The sequence below is a fragment of the Sebastes umbrosus genome, chromosome 1 (genome assembly GCF_015220745.1).
Source record: "Sebastes umbrosus isolate fSebUmb1 chromosome 1, fSebUmb1.pri, whole genome shotgun sequence".
NCBI classification, from domain to species: domain Eukaryota; kingdom Metazoa; phylum Chordata; class Actinopteri; order Perciformes; family Sebastidae; genus Sebastes; species Sebastes umbrosus.
Window position 1 is genome coordinate 43,504,990 of NC_051269.1, and position 25,000 is coordinate 43,529,989.

General features: G+C 44.1%; 1 protein-coding gene across 2 annotated transcripts in view; it reads left to right on the forward strand.

Annotated features, from left to right (window-relative positions):
• Positions 1–25,000, forward strand: part of LOC119486376 (copine-9) — a 148,012-nt gene that overhangs the window by 3,427 nt on the left and 119,585 nt on the right. The window contains exons 1-2 of one of the 2 annotated variants that reach the window (XM_037766469.1): positions 8,713–8,901; positions 15,752–15,792. In XM_037766469.1, coding sequence (XP_037622397.1) covers positions 15,765–15,792 — 28 coding nt within the window. In that variant the 5' untranslated portion in view covers positions 8,713–8,901; positions 15,752–15,764. Of the gene's footprint in view, positions 1–8,712; positions 8,902–15,751; positions 15,793–25,000 lie in introns of those variants that run through there. The other variant, XM_037766462.1, reaches the window with a different exon arrangement.

The following is a 25,000-nucleotide window of genomic DNA, read 5'->3' on the forward strand; positions in this document are numbered from 1 at the left end:
CTGACTGTCTGTCTGTCTGTCTGTCTGACTGACTGACTGTCTGTCTGTCTGACTGACTGTCTGACTGACTGACTGACTGACTGTCTGTCTGTCTGTCTGACTGACTGTCTGACTGACTGACTGACTGACTGTCTGTCTGTCTGACTGACTGTCTGTCTGACTGACTGTCTGACTGACTGTCTGTCTGACTGTCTGACTGACTGACTGTCTGTCTGTCTGTCTGACTGACTGTCTGACTGACTGTCTGACTGATTGTCTGACAGATTGTCTGACTGACTGTCTGACTGACTGTCTGTCTGACTGTCTGACTAACTGTCTGACTGTCTGACTAACTGTCTGTCTGACTGACTGACTGTCTGACTGTCCCTTAGCGTTTCAGACAGAGGGTGAATACAGGTTTATTCAGACTGACAGGAGAAAAATAATGTTTTTTTTAACATTAAATAATGTAAACATGTTCTAGTAGAAATATAAATATGAACCTGTAAATGAGCTGATATGGGACCTTTAAAACTGGTGTTTCTTCTGGTTCTTACTGGGATACAGGATAGAGGATCTGCATTGTTTATTATCATATATATTAATGCATTATTACATTCCTTGTGATGCAAAACATTGAGGTGTTTTAGAGGAAGCTTTTCAGTGTCTCACTGAAACAGAAGTATTATCCTGTCAGTCAGACAGACCCCTGGCGAGAGTACAGTCCAGTCACCTGTAGAGTACAGAAGGTAACCGCTGCTGTTCACTGACACTGTGGCCACTTCTGGTTGCAAAAAAAAACAAGATGGCGGCGGCCAAAATGCCAAACTTGAGGCTTCAAAACCGTAGTCTACAAACCAACGGGTGACGTCACGGTGACTACGTCCACTTCTTACATACAGTCCTTTATGTCCACCACCTGTCCAGCATCAAGCAGCAGACAGACAAAGTTAGCAAGTAGCTGGTGAACATAGCGGAGCATTTAGCAGCTAAAGGGTCAAAGGTCAAGGAGATGAAACAGAGCTAAAAGGGGAGTGAATACTGACTAGCCGGCTGGATAGAAACACGACTCTGAATAATGTTGCTCCGTGTCTGACGGATGTGTAAGTAGCAAAAGTTTGCTAACACATCCATCAACTACCAGCTACCAGCTACCAGATACCAGCTACCAGCTACCAGCTACCAACTACAAGCTACCAGCTACCAGCTACCAGCTACCAACTACCAACTACAAGCTACCAGCTACCAGCTACCAGCTACCAGCTACCAGCTACCAGCTACCAACTACAAGCTACCAGCTACCAGCTACCAGCTACCAACTACCAACTACAAGCTACCAGCTACCAACTACCAGCTACCAGCTACCAGCTACCAGCTACCAACTACCAGCTACCAACTACAAGCTACCAGCTACCAGCTACCAGCTACCAGCTACCAACTACCAGCTACCAACTACAAGCTACCAGCTACCAGCTACCAGCTACCAACTACCAACTACAAGCTACCAGCTACCAGCTACCAGCTACCAACTACAAGCTACCAGCTACCAGCTACCAGCTACCAACTACCAACTACAAGCTACCAGCTACCAGCTACCAGCTACCAGCTACCAACTACAAGCTACCAGCTACCAACTACAAGCTACCAGCTACCAACTACAAGCTACCAGCTACCAACTACAAGCTACCAGCTACCAACTACCAGCTACCAGCTACCAACTACAAGCTACCAGCTACCAGCTACCAGCTACCAACTACAAGCTACCAGCTACCAGCTACCAACTACCAGCTACCAGCTACCAACTACCAGCTACCAGCTACCAACTACCAACTACCAGCTACCAGCTACCAGCTACCAACTACAAGCTACCAGCTACCAACTACCAGCTACCAGCTACCAACTACAAGCTACCAGCTACCAGCTACCAACTACCAGCTACCAACTACCAACTACCAGCTACCAACTACCAGCTACCAGCTACCAACTACAAGCTACCAGCTACCAACTACAAGCTACCAGCTACCAACTACAAGCTACCAGCTACCAACTACAAGCTACCAGCTACCAGCTACCAGCTACCAACTACAAGCTACCAGCTACCAGCTACCAACTACCAGCTACCAGCTACCAGCTACCAACTACCACCTACCAGCTACCAGCTACCAGCTACCAACTACAAGCTACCAGCTACCAGCTACCAACTACCAACTACCAACTACCAACTACCAGCTACCAGCTACCAGCTACCAACTACCAGCTACCAACTACCAGCTACCAGCTACCAACTACAAGCTACCAGCTACCAGCTACCAGCTACCAACTACCAACTACCAGCTACCAGCTACCAACTACCAACTACCAGCCTGTTCTGCTGCTAAAAAGTGTCAAAAAGGATAATTTATGCAGCTTTAAAGTTTAAACCCCCCAAGTGGTAAAGCATGAAAAGAGTGTCAGTGGTGCTGCCACCAGGGCCCCCCCGGCAGGAGGCTCAGAGGATTGGAATTAATGGCCAACGCTTCCCCTCAGTCCTGGGTCGTGTCTATATGCTAATACGGCCAGAAGCTGCTGATTGTGACAAGCTGTTCCTGGTCCTCAGTGTCCCCGGGCCCTGCCGGTCCAGAGGGCTTAGAGAGGGGCTGTCTCAGCTCCCTGACACTGACAGAATGGGGACGGCTCGGTGGGTCCCAGAAGGATCCTCGCTGCAGATGAACTGGACATCAGCTGTGGATACAGACAGAGAGAGAGAGAGAGAGAGAGAGAGAGGCTGAGTCCGTTATCAGCAGAAATAACTGAAGCTGTGGAGCTGAAGCTTGTGAGGAACCCGGTTGATAATGTTGGTCAATGATCCACCAGGCCGGTCTCACACAAGCAGTGTAATTCTTTATTTTAATGATAGCTGCAGGTGGGTCGGCTCCAGCCTCCTAGTGTGCAGGTTGACTCACTGACTTGATACGTGATGGAACAAACCATCATTAAAGGGGGTGTTTTTCAACTTGGACCCTATTTTCCCATGTTTTTTGTGTCTGACTAATAGGGACAATATTTGTTTTAAATGGTCCAGTATTTAGGGAGAAGGCCGTAGACGGCAGCTGCTCACAGGCTGTAATGTAATCCTGTTGGGGCAACGTGGCACCGTCATTTACGTCCATTAACAGTTCTTGTTTTCACCATGACAGGCTCTGATTGGTATTATCAGTGTCTGACAACATTATGGAAAGAGTCTCACTCAAGGAGAAGTCTCGTTGTGAAATCTGGCGAGGAGACGTGTTGCCGGAAGACAACGGTGGAATAGTGGAATACATGCATGGCTGAATATTTAGATGATTGCAACAAAGTGGATGAGGTGAGGTGTGAATGGGGCCAATCTATTTAATTCAATTCTAGGTTTTATACTATATACATTATCTACTGGGGCTGCACGGTGGAGCAGTGGTTAGCACTGTCGCCTCACACCAAGAGGGTCGCAGGTTCAAACCTCTTCTGTGTGGAGTCTGCATGTTCTACCCGTGTTAGCGTGGGTTTTCTCCGTGTTCAGGTTTCCTCCCACAGTCCAAAGACATGCAGGTGAGCGTGGGTTTTCTCCGGGTGCTCTGGTTTCCTCCCACAGTCCAAAGACATGCAGGTTAGCGTGGGTTTTCTCCGGGTGCTCAGGTTTCCTCCCACAGTCCAAAGACATGCAGGTTCATTGTTGACTCTAAATGTCCCGTAGGTGTGAATGTGAGCGTGAATGGTTGTCTGTCTCTGTGTGTCAGCCCTGTGATAGTCTGAATAAGCGGTTACAGATAAAGGATGGATGGACGTTATATACTGGAATTTTAATTCCATAGTTTTGACCAATTTGCTGCATTAAAAAGGTTTACACTTGAATTGTATTATCTGTTAATTCTGAAGATTTTTTACCAAGTTGTTGGTGTACAATTTATTATTTTGATAATAAATAACAATTTAATAAATATATATCTATGTATTTATTTGTTACATTTAGTTTTATAAAATTAGGAAAGCGATGTTTAACGGCCTACAGCTGATTAATCAAACACTGGTAACGGATCGGTACTCAGAATCGGCTGATACCCAAAGCCCAGGTATCGCTATCGGTATCGGGACTGAAAAAGTCGTATTGATGCATCCCTACCTTATCAATCAGTTAGACACAAAAACATGTTAAAATAGGGTCCAGGTTGAAAAATACCAAAGTTACCCTTTAAATCGTTAATGTTATTACTGATATCTGTGCTTTTGGGAATAATGAGAAGATGAATCTTTGCAGATCTGAATGGAACTGCTGTAGTTTGTTGTCCTGGCTGGCGAGAGGAAAGTAGTAGTTCCACATTATTATTAAGTTTTGATTGATTTCCATCCATTCATGAGGTGTGGCGTTCCTTCCGTGTCCCGGTTCTTACAGCACGAGGTCCTCCTGTCTCAGGGGAGATTCCTGATCACATGTTAGCTGCTACTCCACAGTCCCATCTACTGGAATAACTTTCCATACTGATTTCTGAATGTGATTTTGCTTGAATAACACGTATACGTAGACCTAGAGCTCTCTAATGGCATTGAGGATGATTGAAGATGATCACCAGCTGAGAAACATGAAACAAACATCTGCTCTGACAGAAACAGTCTTGAAGGTGGATGGTATCTCTGATGTGATTCCTTCCTCCGTCACCATCACACCATCCTCCTAACTCAGCTTCTTTCATCATCCTGTCTGAGAGGACGTGTCTGCCCGATGTGTTTTGACAGACGCTTGACATTTGGTTGAAACGTTTTTCATGTAGCCACTCTGTCTCATTATTGCGTGAACGTTGGTGTATTGTCAGGGGAGGCTACCTGGAGGTGAATATATGAGTTTATATCTAAAAGGCTCTGTGACTTCGCTGCTTATACTCACTCTTTTAGATCTCTAAGTAAGTCGGCTTGTTTTGTAATATGAGGAGGATTTTGCCTGAAGGAAAAATAAATCAGTCTGACTCCACGCACTCGATGTCCCGGTCGAATTATTCTCTCCCATCTCTTTTTTCCATTAAGGGTTTCATCCTCAAACAGCCCAGATGTCCTGTTGTCGCCCAAAGCCACTGCAGGTGGTAATGAGGTGGATTGCTTTCCCCATTCAGGTTAAGATGCTCGACACAGAGGTTACTGTTCAAATGGATAAGACACGAGTGGGAAAGGGAAATGAGAATCAGGGGAGAGCTGGGGAGATTCACGCCCCTGCACAGAACCAGTATATTAATGTCAAGACGGGCAGATCTGCTTTAAGAGGAGAGCCTCTGCTGAGGCTCCGCAATATTACAATATATAGATATTAAAGGAGCAGTGTGTAGCATTTAGAGGGATTCACTGGCAGAGACGGAATATAATATTAATAAGTATGTGTTTTTAGTGTATGTATGTTCACCTGAAAATAAGAATGGTTGTGTTTTCTTAGAATGAGATGTTTATATCTCCATAGGGAGCGGCTCCTCTTCATGTTGCTCCTCCATGCTTCTACAGAAGCCCAGAACGGACAAACCAAACAGCTGGCTCTATAGAACGGACAAACCAAACAGCCGGCTCTATAGAACGGACAAACCAACAGCTGGCTCTATAGAACGGACAAACCAACAGCCGGCTCTATAGAACGGACAAACCAAACAGCTGGCTCTATAGAACGGACAAACCGAACAGCCGGCTCTATAGAACGGACAAACCAACAGCTGGCTCTATAGAACGGACAAACCAACAGCCGGCTCTAGAGAACGGACAAACCAAACAGCCGGCTCTAGAGAACGGACAAACCAACAGCCGGCTCTAGAGAACGGACAAACCAACAGCCGGCTCTAGAGAGAGACTTTCATGTTTTCACGTCGGCCACCGAAGTTCTCCGACACGCTCGGCACACGGGAGAATTTATTTATTTATTTTATTTTATTCATTTATTAACCAGGAGAACCAGTAATGAACCAGGAGAACCAGTAATGAACCAGGAGAACCAGGAGAACCAGTAATGAACCAGTAGAACCAGTAATGAACCAGGAGAACCAGTAATGAACCAGTAGAACCAGTAATGAACCAGGAGAACCAGTAATGAACCAGTAGAACCAGCAGAACCAGGAGAACCAGTAATGAACCAGTAGAACCAGGAGAACCAGTAGAACCAGTAATGAACCAGTAAAACCAGGAAACCAGTAATGAACCAGTAGAACCAGGAGAACCAGGAGAACCAGGAGAACCAGGAGAACCAGGAGAACCAGTAATGGCACACGGAGAATTTATTTATTTATTTCATTTTATTAGTTTATTATTTATTTATTAAAGGCTATTTTTCATCTGTTAATGTAATTTACAAAATGTAATATTTAAAATCATTGAAAACATGCAACATAGAGGCTCACTATACAAGACATGCAAAAAAGACAAGAAGAATGAGATGAGAAGTTTCAACTGGTTGCAATCTGCAACCACACCGCTAGGTGCTGCCAGATCACACTGTACCTTTAACCTTATTTAGAATTAGTAATAAAATATCTCTTTTAGTTTTATCATGAAAACCAAAAATCTTTAAAATGGCAGAAATTCTGCAGCCTAAGTCCCGTCTGAGTTTCCTCTTTATTAGGGTTTAGAGGTATTACTCACTAACTGAGCTGGGGCGACTAACCTGAGTATATTTTTCCATGCAAATGTTGCATAAATAAAAAAACAAAAAGGCAAAAAAAGATGAATAAATCAGAGTGTTTACATAAAATACTGTTACTGTAAACACCTTAAAGCTCCTACCAGTAGATTTCATATGTGATTATAGCATCTTCCACATTATTCTGATGGTATGTCTGATGGACCTGTGGCTGGTGTCTGTTTTCATACCTTCATATTCTAACATAGAGGCATTAAAAGAATATTAATAACGCTTCCTTTGTCCCTTTTCAATATGCAATTCTCGTGTTCTTGGTCTCTTCTGTCCACACACATATTGTGGTATTTCTTTTGAGCCGGCCTTTTGTCCTTTATGTTTGGGTCTTTCTGGTGGAGCAGAGGCATGCAGCTGTGGGTGGTGGTACTGCAGCTGTGGGTGGTGGTACTGCAGCTGTGGGTGGTGGTACTGCAGCTGTGGGTGGTGGTACTGCAGCTGTGGATGGTGGTACTGCAGCTGTGGATGGTGGTACTGCAGCTGTGGGTGGTGGTACTGCAGCTGTGGATGGTGGTACTGCAGCTGTGGGTGGTGGTACTGCAGCTGTGGGTGGCGGTACTGCAGCTGTGGATGGTGGTACTGCAGCTGTGGGTGGTGGTACTGCAGCTGTGGATGGTGGTACTGCAGCTGTGGGTGGCGGTACTGCAGCTGTGGATGGTGGTACTGCAGCTGTGGATGGTGGTACTGCAGCTGTGGATGGTGGTACTGCAGCTGTGGGTGGTGGTACTGCAGCTGTGGGTGGTGGTACTGCAGCTGTGGGTGGTGGTACTGCAGCTGTGGGTGGCGGTACTGCAGCTGTGGATGGTGGTACTGCAGCTGTGGGTGGTGGTACTGCAGCTGTGGATGGTGGTACTGCAGCTGTGGGTGGCGGTACTGCAGCTGTGGATGGTGGTACTGCAGCTGTGGATGGTGGCACTGCGGTGGAGTAACAGTAAGAGATTTAAACAAGTTAGTTCCTAAAAAAGTTGGAAGAAAATAATTAATTTAGGCAATGAAACAGTTTATTTAAATGGCCTGTTAGTTAGAATCCTAAATGTGTTGTTAACAGCTTCACCTGTGTCCGTTAAGTCAACTAAAGTCAGCGTCCTGTTGCTGGCGCTTGTGCTCGCTCTACATAGACATGAAGGAGCATCGCTCAACACAGTGAGGAGACACACGTCAGCTAAAAGCACAATATCACTCTATATTTCAGCTGCTTGGCAGTAATGTTAGCTGACCAGACCAAGGTCTCTCCATGAATCAATGCTGATCCTCATGGAAAAGAAATGTTATCGTCTCCGACCACAGCCGCAGGGAGACACCGCCATCCAGTCGGAGACGATAACGTTTCTCTCTGCGGAGCCCCGTCACTTCACAAGACACGGGAAACCTCTGTTGGTCTGGAGGAGCTGCAGCAGTTATTTCTGCACAAACGTCCACTGATCATTCACTAGATATTCTCAGAGCTAAACTAACTCTTCTGCAGTGTGGAGTGAGCAGCATGCACGTGAGAGGTGGAGAGAGAGAGAGAAGGAGCGTGGTGTGTGAGTGAAGGCAGGCAGAGGAGCAGAGGAGCAGAGACTCCGGTCCTGACATGTGAGCGTGCATGGGACACCGACCCGGATGATTTATACGGGTAAGAAGTTACAGTCCCTTTAAATAAAGAAGGAAAACAAAGAGTTAACTGAGAGATTAAGATAAATTAGGCATAAACAAGTTAGGATGTAAATAGTCTAATAAGTAGTTGAAATAAACAGTTCTAAACAATGTTGTAGACTAACAAGATAAAAACCACAGGTTGATCCTTTAGTTTCAGCTGCTGTGTTTGATTGGTTACTGTAGCTGTCAGTCAGAGACACCTGTGTGGTGATTGGTCGGAGGTCAGGAAGAGGGCGGGACTCGAGGGAAGAAGCGATGCTAGCAGAGAGCTAACGTTAGCAGCAGCAGTAGTTTGACACCAACAACCTGTTCTCTGGTTAATCTGATCAGCCGGATCCCAGCTGGGATTCTGTGAGCAGCTCCGATTGTGTAGCAGTTAGCAGTTAGCAGTTAGCAGTTAGCAGTTAGCAGTTAGCAGTTAGCCGTTAGCCGCTAAACCAGCGGGAGTAATGATGCTGCTCGGCTAACGCTAGCTAACTGGTAGCATCAGATAGCAGTTAGCTTGTGTGACTGCTGGATGAGGGAGCAGGTGTGAGCAGGTGTGAGCAGGTGTGAGCAGGTGTGAGCAGGTGTGAGCAGGTGTGAGCAGCTTCGACCTCTGGCGCTGATTGAAGGTCAGACTGTGTATTATATATATATATTAGATAGTATTTGCTCTGTTGAGCAGCGTCCTGGTTTCTAGTGTATGTTTCTGTGTTGGTGTTGGCCGACTGTTTAGAGTTTAGTTAAAATGGCAATCTCAAAGATTTAAATTTAAAGGTCCCGTATCAGCTCATTCTCAGGTTCATGCTTGTATTCTGTGTTTCTACTAGAACATGTTTACCTGCTGTGATGTTCAAATAAACCTTTATGTTCCTCATCCTGTCTGTCTGAATATACCTGTATTCACCGTCTGTCTGAAACGCTCCGTTTTAGTGCATTGCAATGGAATTGCGTTGCTAGGCAACAGCTTGGGTCCATGTTTACTTCCTGTCAGCTGATGTTATTTACGTACACTGCAACAGGAAATAAACTGGGACACATTTAGAATGTTTACGTTTAAAACCGTGTAATGGTCTAAATATTGTATATTTGTGACATCACAAATGGACAGAAATCTTGTTTCTAACGCACAATTTCTGAATACGGGCTGTGTGTATTTCTCCGTGTGTGTTTTGATAGTTTAACAGTATTTATATAAAGCACTTAAACCTGTTTTATAATATAAAAGACATGAAAATCTCACTTTTTATAATATGGGACCTTTAAGTCGTGAAGAACACTGCTGCTAAGCAACGGCAATATAAACGTTACTGTTGGCATCTAGAAGCCACAGAGGCTAACAATTTATAACAATTTAGCAAAGGCGTAATTGGTGACTTCAAATGGAGTGGTGTTAACCGTGTTCACCGTGTTCACCGTGTTAACTGTGTTAACTGTGTTCACGAGCAGTGTTCCCTCTTGTGATATTCACAACCTCTGAAGTGGAGAGTTTCTGAAAGCTCCGAGTTCACCAGTTGTGACGTGTTTGTTGACGTGTTCAGAAATGGCGAGTGTGCTTGTTTTTGCCACTGACAGGCTCAAGTTGTTCATATAAGTGTCTGTCGACATTATAGAGAAGACCTTACAGAGAAATAAAGACGTTTCTGACCTTTCTCTTGATCCAGGCTGGTTTGTTTTTGTGTCCAAATTCCGCTCAAGGAGAAGTCTGGTTGTGAAATCTGAATATCTGTATACTCTGGCTCCAATAAATACTGGCGGCCAATGAATTCAAAGATCTCCTCCACAATGAAATCATCTAAATATTCAGCCATCACATTGAAAGTCTTTTAGATAACACTAAGCTACGCTTTCTGTACTCCGACACAAAAAACACTCTCATTTCCACCATGCATGTATTCCACTATTTCACCGCTGTCTTCCGGCAACACGTCTCCTCGCCAGATTTCAGAAGGAGACTTCTCCTTGAGTGAGACTCTTTCCATAATGTTATCAGACACTGATAATACCAATCAGAGCCATCATGGTGGAAACAACAACTGTTAGTGGACGGTGCTATGTTGGTGCCATGTTGGTGCCATGTTGGTGCCATGTTGGTGCCATGTTGCCCCAACAGCACCATATTGAGCAGCTGTCATCTGCAGCGTTCTCCCTCAATACTGGACCAGTTTCAGAAATTGTTGTTCCTATTAGTCAGTTTGACAAAAACATGAGACACTAGGGTTGAAAAGTCCAGCCGTTACCCTTTAACAGGCTTGTTGGTGCGTCCAAAGCTGTCAGACTGTGTATTTTGCCATGAAATAGATCATTCATGACAAAATGATTCTGCTGTGTAAATTCCCAAATGTGATTTGATCACTTGTTGATGACGGTTCGGAGGCTCCGCAGGCTTGATGAAAATGACTCAGCTTTGGCTGCTGTGTCAGCGTGGTGTATCAGTGTGTGTAAACAGCCCCGTCAGATGAGATGTCAGTGTGTATGTGGGTTAGACAGGCAGTCAGATGGCGAAGGAGAGAAGCCGTGTTTTTCTTCTGTCTTATGTAAGTGGCAGCCAGCCTGCCTGCCTTCCACCCAAACGCCGCTCCTCTAGATCCTATTAGACAAGCTGAGCGTGGCAGCCACCCTGCAGTCTGCCATGATTACTGCTGGCACGCCATTGTTTAAATGAGACGGTAGCAAATAAATGACCTCCCCTCTCGTGCAAGCAAAGCACATATTAACCCCAATTCTAGTGTTCTCCATTGTGGAGCTGCATTGGAGCTGCGATGGCTGCACAGTGTGGTGGGTGGTCGGATGCTAAAAAGTGACTTTGGCGGTGCTTTTAGAGTGAAATGCCAGGTAGGTCAGTGAGCACAGGGAGCCAGGACGTCTCAGTGGGAGAATGTCAATCACAGCAGGGGACGGCTCTGATTGGATACCCAACTTCCCCCGTATCATGTCCTGAAGGTCTCGAGCATAAGGCCACATTACGAGCAAAAACCTTTGTCACCGAAATGAGATTAGTGTCTTACAGAAGTAAAGCTTCAAAGACGAAGCCGATCCTCTGCTCGTGGAGTGGAGCACCAAACAAAAGCCTTCGCCGTTTTCAGAAGAAAGACAGCAGTCTAGTCGTATGCATGTCTGATTAGTTCAGTATTCCTGCAGAAAAGCAGCACGTCCTCTCTAGTGAAGTGAAGCCTCCTGCTGAAAAGCAACCCCCAATGAACCCCTTCAATACACGTTCACCCAAAGACAAGAAAGGCAACTTAGTGGGAAATCATTGACAAATCTATGAAAAACTGAAATTTAAGCCTCATTATTCAATGAATTTATTCGTTTCATTTCAGTTTCATTTCCAGGATGCTCTTAAATACCACATCATGTAAGACGTGTCTACACTTGTAAATAAAAGCGACACGGCATCATGCAGAAGGGATGATGTGATTAAGCATTTAAAAAGAAAAGCGACTTGGCAGCGTGGCCCTCAGGAAATGTCTCCAGCTCCCTGCAGATATACTGTACTACGTAGCAGTCAGCAGGAACACATGCTCACATCTGGAAGGCTATTTATAACAGCAATACACTGCTACATGATGCTATAACTGAAAGATATGAATACATGTATATTGATCTGGCTTTACCAGTAATCTAACTAACAATGTAATAAACAGGCAGAGAAATACCCAGTATAGTACAAACAAGTACAAGTACAAGGACGTCCGCTCAGATTCACAGAGCAGATTTCCAGTGGAAGTTCTGCACTGGGCTTTTTGATAAATAAAGAAAAAAATTTGTTGTGCAAACAATTTAATGATCAAAATAATCTTTATGAATCAGCACAACTTGACCTTGTTGTTAAAGGGATAGTTTGTGTTGTATGAGGTACTTATCAGGGCTGGGACGGTACACCTATCTCCCGATACCACGCTATCAGGACACTTGGGGGCCGATTCAATGTGTGTGGCGATTTTTAATTATTGCGATTCAATATTATGATTTAATGCGATTTTTGTTAACTTTTTTAACACTAGACCATGAAGGGATAAAGTACAATCAGACACTTCTAGGGACTTTTACTTCAAACAATTAAAAATCTCTAAATGAATCCAGTAACAATGTTTGATTTTCTGCAGGTATGTAATCAGAGACGTCCTGAAGTCAAATAGATCAGGATCATTGTCTGGAATCAATTATTACATTTTTTCCAGCAACCCAAAAATCAAAGACTAAAGACATTTCCCTCACAGATTAGTGGGATTTTCTTTTAATTTATTAGGGACATGTAATGTTTTATACTTGTGGTGAATATAATCTGTGAACTTTGAACTTTGAACTTGTTTCTGTTTGTTAGTTAGTTAGTTGTAAGTTCAGATTGTCTTATGTTCCTCCTTCTGGTTTATTAGTTCTGTTATTGTGATTTTGGTTTCTGTTGGATTTGGTTTCTTTTGTATTCTTTCATTCCAGTGTTTCCTGTTTTATTTTGTAATTCACTCCTCCTGTGTCTTGTCTGGTTCTACTTCCTACCTTTGTTGATTGTCTGCCCCGCCCTGATTAGTTCCACCTGTGTCTAATCACTCTGTTGTATTTAAGCCTGTGTGTTCCCCTCTGTCTTTGTCGGTTCGTTTGTCTCTCCAGCCCCGTCTACCTTGTCCCCCGTTTTTGCTCGTCCCTCCTCATGTTCCTCATGTTCCTCGTGTTCCTCGTGTTCCTCATGTTCCTCGTGTTCCTTGTGTCCCCTGGTTGGTAATTTTTGGTTTTGTTCTCAGTTTTTTTTTTTGTTGTTTGTTGGATTTATTCTTTTGTACTTTGTTCCCCTCCCTGTATTTTAGTTTTTTGATGCTTGTTGGTTTTTGTTGTTTGTACTCTTCAGCTGCATTTATTAAAGCTCGCTTTTATTTAAATCTACTTTTCTGCATTTGGGTTCACCCTGTAAACTCTCAACTCTGACACAATCAATCTTATTTCCATAGATGTATTTTGTATATAGAGTTCCTTTTGTTTAGCGTGCAGCTTTAGCTCATCCTTTACTGGATGTGTAGTGTTTACCACGCTGGATTTAACCTGGGAGGGTGCAGGTCGATTCCACGCTGAACCTCCGCCGGTTTCTGCTCACTACGGCCGGCTAATGTTTGTTTTGGTTGACGGATACGGAACGGGTATGACGTCACGTTACTCAGACTACCACAATAAAAGAGGTAACTTCCTTCTGCCTCCACATAGACTCAGATGAAGCAGATATATCGAGTCTGGTGTTAAAACATCGGTTTAAAAATCATAAAACTATAAATGGCGATACATAGGTGAATGGATTTTATTTTTCCCACCAATAGCTCCCATGAAGTGTTTCTCTTCATTCATTCATCAATTCATTGTGATTTGTTTCTCCCTTACTCTTATTTCTCTTTATATTCACCTCTTTCTATTCTTTTGGGATCATCTTTAATAAAAGGCATGATGTGTTATTGTTACAGTCACGGATGGTCTATGGAGACGAGTCTCGCCTCGACTGGCCAGTCTGTCAAGCTCGTGACATTCTGTCTGGGGCTTGTGGGAAATGGTGTTCATTAAAGGCTGCTACAAACAGAAACATTGAGTAAACAGCAATATTAAATAGCTTTTTAAAAGTGTACCATCCTTAATAAGGTAACTGACATACTGTTGAGGTTGTGCTGCTCAACTGTACGGATTTTTAGTAATAAAAGTGGATTCAACGTGATTTTTAATGAGGTTTTCTTACTTAGCCTGAATGTTCCAGTTTCACTTGGACTCTCTGTTGGATCTGTTTCTTCAGTAGAAGGTGAAAACAGCAAACCCTGTATGATAAAAGCATCTGCGTGGGGGGAAACCCATATGGCTCTTACACTTGTGTGTTTTAGCACTACAAACCGTCACTCTATTGGCAGGGGAGGGCTACTGTACTGAGGCCCACGCAGGAATATGAACACGAACACGCTGTATGTCGACACGAACGTGTCCGTGAACATGTGAGGATGCACACTGTGCCGCTCCCTGCAGTCGCTCCTCGTCACCTTGACAGCTACAAGCCCCCTAGAGAAGAACGCTTCAATCTGTCAGTCAGCGCTCCTGAGCTCTTTATTGAACGCTGTGTTTGTTATCACAGTCAATTCTCACTAATGTGTCGGGTTGTTAGGAGGAAATTGGGTCGTAATCCTGGCAATGATTTGATGTCTGTGTGTTATGATGTTCTTTGTGTTTGTGTGTGATTCATTTCCCTTGATGCAGCTACAAAATGAGGAAATATGAATTCCTCTGATATGTCAACATCAATATTATTTAGCAGGGAATGAGCAACACATTCTCACTCCCAACTCCTCAAATACCGACGCTCGGTCCGTGGCTCTACGCTTCAAACTATGACGCTCTAGTAGGGCTGGGCGATATGACCAAAGTCTTCTATCACGATATAGGTCATTTCATATCTCGATAACGATACAGGTCACGATTTAGGTCACGATATAGGTCACGATATAGGTCACGATATAGGTCATTTCATATCTCGATAACGATATAGGTCACGATTTAGGTCACGATATAGGTCACGATATAGGTCACGATATAGGTCACGATATAGGTCATTTCATATCTCGATAACGATATAGGTCACGATATAGCATGTTTTCTGGTAATTCAATAGATAAATGAAATAACCACATGGTAAGGCCTCTTTTTGTAAACTCCTGTGTGAATTAAATACTTAACAAATGAAAAGTACAGAGTATTTTCTCATTTTAAGAACTTGAGTGCAAAATGAACATAACAGTTTTAAGTGAACTTATAAAGAAAGAAGAAGTGAATCTAGGATCTTTATGCCTCTCCGCCGGCGACAGAGCTGCACCCAGCCTCTTCTTTCTGCCGCTGCGAACGCTTCTCGTTGAACATATCTGAACTTTTCAGAAAAGTGCTTGTGATGTCGCTGTAGAAAATGGAGGAGAAGCTTGTTTTGGCTGTGTCTATCCTGAGCTTCATATGTCAGACAGACATCATCATAACAAAGACTGAGAAGCCCGTCTGTGGGAGCAGATCGGCTGGGTGGGCAGCGATTGTTGCTGTGAGTGCTTTTATCGCCATACGAGTTGTCTCCGACGGATCGTCCTCCTTGCTCTAGTTGATGCTAGTCTATCATCGAACAGAGGTTAGAGTGGTGATATGTTGTCAAGAGACATCAGAGAGACATTTAAAAAGTGCTGGGAGTGCTTTTTTGATAAAACGCTGGGATGAATCGCTCCCCAGCGCCCTGCCAGCGCTTTTCTGACAGAAAACAAATGCTGTATGGAGCCACGCCCCTAGTGAAGAACATACAAACTGTGAAGACAGGAGTTATTAAGCCACTGTGTGACATATGCCATCACATCGGTGGGCTTACATGCAGCTTGCTGTTTGGTTGATGCATTTACATTTAAATGAAACTGTATATAAAATATGACTGTATGCAAAATAATGTGAGATCTCCTTCAATCTCTAACAGCGTCTTTCCTTTTGTTGCAGAAACCTGTTGGACATGGACACCTTCTCCAAGTCCGATCCAGGTAACTGCTGCCGTTTTCTCATTCACTCTTTTAATCACATTCAACTTTCATATTTGTAATTTCAGCTCGGCAGCGACTTCACATCCCCGGTGGCATTCACACCGTACGACACATCGCTCAACTGAATGTGTTCAATTTCATGCAGCGATTATTATTAAATCACTCTTTCATGCACCTTATCGGTGCACAGCGAGCATCGGTGAGCAGTCACACAGTGAGTGACTACCAGAGCATTTACTGACACAATACAGCAGCCCGGTGAATGAGAAGCTGTGCCCCAGGGGTCAACTGGCACACTTTCAATCAAGCTTATTTCCAATTAGGACAACTAACCACTGGAGGATGATTGACACTTACTGATTGCTGGCCACACACACACAGACAGAGGATGAGATACAGCAGTGAATGGTGGACAACAGAGTTACTGGGATTAGTGCTACACTTTGAGCTGTTTAGAAGAGGTGACCAGAGAGAGAGAGAAGGAGAACAAGGAAAGCACAGTTGGCAAATGACAAAGGATGACAGAAAATAAATGGTCGTCAAGAAGGATTTCTGTTTGATTCATGAGATTGAGACGGAGATTTAGTTATTTGTATAAACATAATTCACATAGTTTATCATTTCATTATCTTCATCATGGCTGTCATCAACATCCTGAACGTAGGAGGTCTCTATTTTGTTGTGTCAGCTTTATCTGTGGACCGTACCAGTGTTGTTCCTGTTGTAGTCTTTAATATGTGTGAAATGCCATTTCATTTAATTGCATTGCATAATATACTTTATTCCTGCGTTATTTATATACATTATTATTGCTGACGTTTTTCTAAACCTGGTTGCTCCTGACCGTGGACTGTTTACCAGAAGTGGACGTAGTCACCATGACGTCACTAATTTGTCAGTGAGTTGACGTCAGTCCATTTGTAGACTACCGTCGGAATACCTTGTTCTCAATGCAGGCGCGCTCAAACGCGGGAGTGATGCCGTTGCGACAAGCAGATTTTCCAGGGTGCGGCTGCGGCTGCGGCTGCGGCTGCTGCTGCGGCTGCTGCGGCTGCGGCTGCTGTGGCTGCTGTTGCTGCGGCTGCTGTGGCTGCTGCTGCTGCTGCTGCGGCTGCTGCTGCTGCGGCTGCTGTGGCTGCTGCTGCTGCTGCTGTGGCTGCTGCGGCTGCGGCTGCTGTGGCTGCTGCTGCTGCTGCGGCTGCTGCTGCTGCGGCTGCTGTGGCTGCTGCTGCTGCTGCTGTGGCTGCTGCGGCTGCGGCTGCTGTGGCTGCTGCTGCTGCTGCGGCTGCTGCTGCTGCGGCGGCTGCTGCTGCTGCGACTGCTGCTGCTGCGGCTGCTGCTGCTGCTGCTGCTGCTGCTGCGGCTGCTGCTGCCGCAGCCGCACCCTGAAAAATCTGCATGGTGATAGAAATAGTTCAACTTTTGGAACGCTGCAGCGCGCACCGCATGTCATGTGACGAGGAACAACCAATCACAGCCGGCAGATATCTTTTCTTTCTTCTGTAAATCTCATTCTAGGGTAAATATCTGGAGAAGAAGTTGATCATTTTAGTGCAGGACTACCCGGAGCTTTGTGATCTGTCCCACGGACTGTTTTACTGGCTTCACCCTTTCTGTCCAAGAACGTCTCAACATCCAGTTGAAAGGTGAAGCCAGACTGACACAGACACATCAATACTGTGACGGATTGACGGTGCTGGAAATGCATTTCTCATTGTTAAGACTTAGTTTAGTTCAGTCAGTGAGGCTATTCCTGCTAAATTACCGCAACTTCATCATCATCGTCATTGCAGCACGCAGGTTTTAGTTGCTTAGTAACAGCAGGTGCGACAGTAGCGCAACCTCACAAACACCCTGGATAAAAGGATGTAAAGCGGCACGGCTGGCGTTTTCCATGGGTTTTTAGACGCGGCATGTGAAGAATGTCTTTTAGTGCAACGAGCTGAGCTAACCTGCTGATTAGTGCTAACATAAATAATATAATACTAGAATCTCACTCAAGGAAAGGAAACAACCGGAGCACAGACTTCTTGGTTAGTACAATTAACCGCACAGCAAGCCTTTTTACTTGTCCAATATTTGCATGAAAAATTCTCCAAAACACGGCCGAGCTAGCGGCTAGCCACCTGGTACGCCACCCACCTGTCACTCAAAGCGGCCACACCCTTAACTCTACATAACTTTAATCCTTAATCTCATTTTAAACGGGTGAGTTATATAGAAATTCTCCCCCCGTACAGTTGTCATGAACAGAGAAATTGGCTATAGAGACCAAAACTGTTATTTGTACCGGGCTGTAAACGTTTAATTGTACCGTAAAGTTGATCATTTTTAATCACGCACATTACTACCAGAGCAATATCCACCTGCCTTGCACTAATGCACAATGTACTACACTGTCTGTCGCACATTAATATGATTCTCCGTGGCTGTATGTGTAGGCCTACAGCCACGGAGACTCCCTCTGGATCAGTTCCTCTCCGTCCTCCCTCTCTGCCACCTTTCTATCCAGTAAACAGAAGCTCACATGTCTGTATACCTGCAGCAGAGACGTCGGAGGCATCAGTCCAAGTATTGGTACGTGATGTACAAACCCAGCTCCTAACGCGACTCTTCAAAGTGTGGTTGGGTTTAATATACAGTACTCAGCCTCTTGGTGCTTATACAGTAGTGCCCTGTTTGCCTGAGGTTTATGTGTGTGTGTGTGTGTGTGTTTCTGTCATCAGTGTGTCCATGCCTGCCTGTGTGGTTGCTGTTCAGATGTTTGATAGTGAGTGTGTGCTGTTGGGTCGTGTATTCCACAGTGACTGTTTCTCTGTAGCTCAGATGAAGGAGCCTCAGATCTCAGTGTCAAAGCACACACAGTACTATCACCAAAAGAAAAGAAATTCTCTTTGAACATTAGTCGTGCACTACAACCCGACAAAGCCCGCGTGAGCGTGAGCTGCTTTTGTGTTTTCGACACAGCCAAAAGTCAAGTCAAAACAAATGGGTTGTGAAGCAGGCGCTCTCTGGCTTTAAGTCCCCCTCAGGTAAAGGTGCTTTGTGTATTCTATGTTATTGTGTAACAGTCAGGTACGCAGGAGGAAATTAGTTTGGTAGCTTTATGACACAAGAACCTTCTCTGAGGTCAGAAAGAGCTATGAAACAAGACTGTCAGCTCAGAGATCCTAGTAATGGATGAAGGGGTGAAAGGGATTGAAAAATCAACTCTGATGGTACGTGTCAACAGCCTCCGTGCTTTCCACGCTCCCCATTCATTGTCTATGTAAGCAGCCGCGCAATGCATTCTGGTAGCGTGGCGTCGCGATTCGAGAGACTAGGCGTCACGACGCCCGCTCCTCATTTGCATAAAGTTGAGGGCTCGTCTACTTTATGTAAATCACGAGCGTCCGACGCGACTCGCCGCCTCTCAAAACTCCCGAGGATCTTTTAAAATAAACGTTGTTGATCCAAAATAAAGACAGATTCATCAGCTGCATGGATTATTTCTCGCCTCACATATTTTCAGAAACACATTTCAGTGAACTATTTACGTGAAATAAGAGAAGAAAGTTTCCAAACGAGCCTCCATACTGGTTCCGGTTTGAAAGCTGGGAGCAGCAGCCAACGGCGGGAAAGCGTTCGTCCAATCAGGAGCCGAGTGCCTTGTTTCTAGGGACAGCACACCAAGCGTCCAATGTTGGGAAGCGTCGCGTCCCCTCGCGATAAAAAACGCCTTTGTGGACACGTACCATAACACTCTTAGTCTAGTAAATGAGGCAGGAAGCAGAGTGTGTCTGGGAGATGTAGTGTAGCTCATGCAGGACCACTGGCACTTCAGGTGAGGTCTCATGCCACATTATCAACTTTAAGTGCAGACATGAACCAAAATTGAAGTCAGTCTGTTATATTGTTTTAATAAAAGCTTTGACCCCTTTAATACAAGTACTGCACTTTAAAATGACTGTAAATCACAAAGCATGCTGGATGGTTTGAATTGTGCTTTTCCTACATTTTAGCCTCTCAAGTCAAGTCCATTTATTTATATAACCCAATATAGCAAATTACAAATTAGCCTCAAAGAGCTTTACAGTATGTACAGCATATCCTCTGTATACATCCAGCATATATCCTTCGTCCTTATGGTGTGTTCAAACCAAACGCAAAGAGAACTTTTGGTGTCGCGCAATTACACACAAAGCCAATGCAAAGACACGAATAGAGGCAAGAAATTTGCGTGACACTGAGTTGCGAAAGCCAATCAGCGTAGAGATTCTCCTGTCGTCACTGACGTTGTTGAATCAGAAATGGAGGAAAAACTGATTGTAGCCGTCTGTGGTATAAACTTTAACGTTGCTGCCGTATTTACGCCAAGATGATGTTATTTTGAGTGTTGATGGACCAGCTACAATGTTAGCACAGCCTAGCCCTGATCCATCCAGACTCCATTCAGAAAACAAGCATTTTAAAAGTTGTGTGCTTGTCGTCGTGGTAACAGACCTGACAAAGCATGAATTCAGACTTTTTACTAATCGGCATCATTATGTAGTTAATTCAGCATCATTTTGATCTGTTTATTGATATTAAATCACAGCATAATCTGTTTATTTTGGGTTCATACCTCAGTAGAGACGTGTGACTGATAGACACAGTCAGTGCGATTTCACTGTATGTGAATACAGCTCGCCACCGGGTGACGTTATGAACCCAGACACGACAGCGTTTGGTTTTCTGACATATCTGTGACTTCACCAACATTTACAAAGAAGAAGCAACAGAGGTTATTTCTTCCATGGTTGATGGAGGAAAGAAAAGTTGTTGGTTTCTATGGAGACGAGCTCCTCCTCCTCCTCCTCTCCACCGCGTGAATGAACACAGATGATACCGGCGGTCCAACTCGCACGAGTAAAGTGAGGCGAAGATTCGCTTCGCTCTTGGTGTGAACTCAACATAAGAGCCACTGATTTAACAAGTCACGGTTTAACCTCAAACTACCTGAGTACGATATGAGTGAGATAAACATCTAGGGCATCATGCTCGTCTTTTGTTTGCAGCTTTGAAAATCAACTGAGATTTGTTTGATGTAACATCTCAGAAGATTTCCCAGAAGCGTGGTGTTTGTGTGTGTCCTCACAGTACCTTAATCTCACCGCCCCATAACAAACTCTCACAAGGATATCTCTGTGATAGAAGACTAATTATCTAATGTCAGTTGGTAGATTTGGATCTGGTTCATGGACTCCAGCTTTCTCATCTTGTTCAACAATCTAATTATGATAAAACTCCCATGAAGCCAAAAAAAGCCTCGCGAAAACTTTCTGATTTTGTAAAATGTTGCTTCATGTGCGAGAAAAAGAAGGTAAATGTCAGCTGTGATAAACTGAACATTTGTCACAATCATTTCAGAGAGTTTTCTGGGATTAGATCCAGTGACAGGAGATTAAAGAGATCTTTTAATGTGCTGATGTTCATTCATGAGCTGAATTCCAGTTGCCATTTAAATGAAAGATTCTGATTATCTGGTTTACGTCTTAACTTGGTTTTATGATTAACATCATCTTTGCACGTCATTTTATCAGGTACCATCCCTAGACAAGGATGTGGGGGATTATCTATAACAGGGCCGGGACGATTCACCTATTCCACCGATTCCATACTATCACCATACTCGGGCGCCGATTCAATATGAATTGTGATTTTTGATTATTGTGATTCGATAGTACGATTTATTGGCATTTTTTATTACCACTAGACCATGAAGGGGACAAGTAGAATCATACACTTCTAGGGACTTTTACTTTGTAAAATCTCTAAATGAATCCAGTAAAAATGTTTGATTTTCAGCATGTCTGTAGTCAGAGACGTCCTGAAGTCAAATATATCAGGATCATTGGCAGACATTATTGATTATATTTTATCCAGCAACCCAATAATCAAAGAATGAAGACATTTCCCTCACAGATTAGTGGTGTTTTCTTTTAATTTATAAGGGACATGTAATGTTTTATACTTCTGGTGAATATAATCCATCAGTCTGATTTCCATAGATGTATTTAGTATCTACAGTTCCCTTTGTTAACACCTTATTTTGAAAAGCGGACGTCGTGCCATGTGTCTACTTCCTCTAACTTCTCCAAGGTGGTCTCTAGCTCCCCCGTCAGCTCCGTTCTCTTTATCCATCCATGGTCAGCTCCATCGGGGCCGTTTCAATGCAGAGAACACAAATGTCAGTATCTGGGTGCTCTACAGTCGTAGCGTCGGCCCATTTGACCACGGAGACGAGAGCGACGGACGGCTCCACCGCCACGTTACCGCCATACCATAACGTTACCTCCATACCATAACGTTACCTCCATACCATAACGTTACCTCAATACCTCCATACCATAACGTTACCTCCATACCATAATGTTACCTCCATACCATAACGTTACCTCCGTACTATAACGTTATCACCGTACCATAACGTTACCTCCGTACCATAACGTTACCTCCATACCATAACGTTACCTCCATACCATAACGTTACCTCCGTACCATAACGTTATCACCGTACCATAACGTTACCTCCGTACCATAACGTTACCTCCATACCATAACGTTACCTCCATACCATAACGTTACCACCGTACCATAACGTTACCACCGTACCATAACGTTACCTCCATACCATAACGTTACCTCCGTACCATAACGTTACCTCCATACCATAACGTTACCTCCATACCATAACGTTACCTCCATACCATAACGTTACCTCCGTACCATAACGTTAGCTCCGTACCATAACGTTAGCTCCATACCATAACGTTACCTCCGTACCATAACGTTACCTCCGTACCATAACGTTAGCTCCATACCATAACGTTACCTCCGTACCATAACGTTACCTCCATACCATAACGTTACCTCCATACCATAACGTTACCTCCATACCATAACGTTACCTCCATACCATAACGTTATCACCGTACCATAACGTTACCTCCGTACCATAACGTTACCTCCATACCATAACGTTACCTCCGTACCATAACGTTAGCTCCATACCATAACGTTACCTCCGTACCATAACGTTACCTCCATACCATAACGTTACCTCTGTACCATAACGTTACCTCCGTACCATAATGTTACCTCCATACCATAACGTTTCCTGTCCGTGACAGAGTTAGCATGCAGCTTTAGCTCTGCTCTGTCTAGCTCTGCTTTTCCTGTCAATGTGTGAAACCCAAAGTGTTTCCATCCTTTACTGGATGTGTAGTGTTTACCACGCTGGATTTAACATGGGAGGGTGCAGGTCGAATCCACGACGACCCTTCAACGTTTTAAGTGGTGGGCACACTACCCGCGTCTAGAGCGCGTGGCGGCTGCGTGGCGTGTTGTTTTTTATTTCGGCGTCCACGTTAACAGGTTAGAGTGGACACACTGCCCGCATGAGACGCGCGTCTCACGCTATCTGTAGAATATGTTACGGAGATGAAAAAAAGTAAAGACTTATTTTTAAATCAACACTTCCTGCTTTCATTTAGAAATAAAAGCCCTAAAGCGGGTTTTCTTTGCACAGAATTCCTTCATTTGTTAACACGAGGCTTTTATTCTGAAATATGTGCCGGACAGTGATGTGGAACATGCAGTGACTTGGAGAGCATCATGAATGAATACAGTACGGAGTTTTAATTGTGGATTATTACTATTATTTACTAATTACCACACGTTACTGAACCTTTCTCTGTCTAACATAAATATAAATGATATTTATCATGAAGTTAAATGGCCATTAAAAGACAAACTCTGCAGAAAGAAAAAGCTGACAGCAGCAGAGACACAGCCGACACGCAGCCGACACGCAGCCAACAGGCGTCTAGTGTGAACACCAGACTCTTACATCACGCAGCCGCCACGCCACGCAGATGCCACGCGCACCTGACGTTGGTAGTGTGCCCACGGCTTTAGACTCCCTGAGGTTTGTTTTGGTTGACGGATACGGAACGGATATGACGTCACGTTACTCAGACTACCACAATAAAAGAGGTGACTTCCTTCTACCTCCACATAGACTCAGATGAAGCAGATATATCGAGTCTGGTGTTAAAACATCGTGATACATAGGTGAATTGATTTTTTTTCCTACCTCTTATGTGTAACTATAAACTGTATTTAATAATCAGCTATAAAATAGTAAGAACTTAGAAACTTAGCTGCATGGAGAGAATATGCTTCTGTGTTTACTTCCAGTTCGGTAACGAGACAGACTCCTACACTCCAGCACACAGTCAGTTAGCAGGCCACGGATCCGTTATTGACACATCCCATAGATTAGTCTTTGTTCCTGTGCTGGGCGGAGGAGGGGAACCATGATGGAGGGTAATGATTGTGTCAGAGGGGTCCTGAACTTCAAACCCTTCCTCCCCACTGGGGGAAAGAGGGACGCTGGGCTCGCTGAGGCCACGATACCCCCTCAGCTCTTTCATGTCCCTGGTTAGACCCCTCCATCTGACCCGGGCCTCCGGCCACAACAGGACGGGGTCGATACGTACTGATAATGTCACACAGCATTCAGCAGGTAGATCCATGCCTGTCGGTAAGTGACGCGGTTTAGAGCCGGAGTCAATAAACGGTACCGTTCTGTATTGATTCTTTACAGATTGACTGATTAACTGACTCTGTGTTAGAGGTCACGTGTCGTATGATTGGTGGCTAAAGGCAGATGTATACTCTATATATCATCAGGCAAACATGAAATGTTATTTAATGTTTAATGTCATATTGTTTAATATACAGTTGGCCCATGAATTGCTCAGTATCTTACCATTAACAGTCTTAATTATATAAAGTAGTGCTAATAAGCATTCACACTCACAATTCATGCTTCTAATAATTAGGGGTGGGAAAAAGAAATGATTCACCTCTGTATCACAATTTCTTTTACGATTTGAAATACATTTTTTAATGCCATAATGGATGTATCTGCTTCATCTGAGTCTATGTGGAGGTAGAAGGAAGTTACCGCTTTTATTGTGGTAGTCTGAGTAACGTGACGTCATATCCGTTCCGTATCCGTCAACCAAAACAAACCTCAGAGAGTGTAAAACGTCGGAGGGTCGTCGTGGATACGACCTGCACCCTCCCATGTTAAATCCAGTGTGGTAAACACTACACATCCAGGAAAGGATGGAAACACTTTGGGTTTCACACATTGACAGGAAAAGCAGAGCTAGACAGA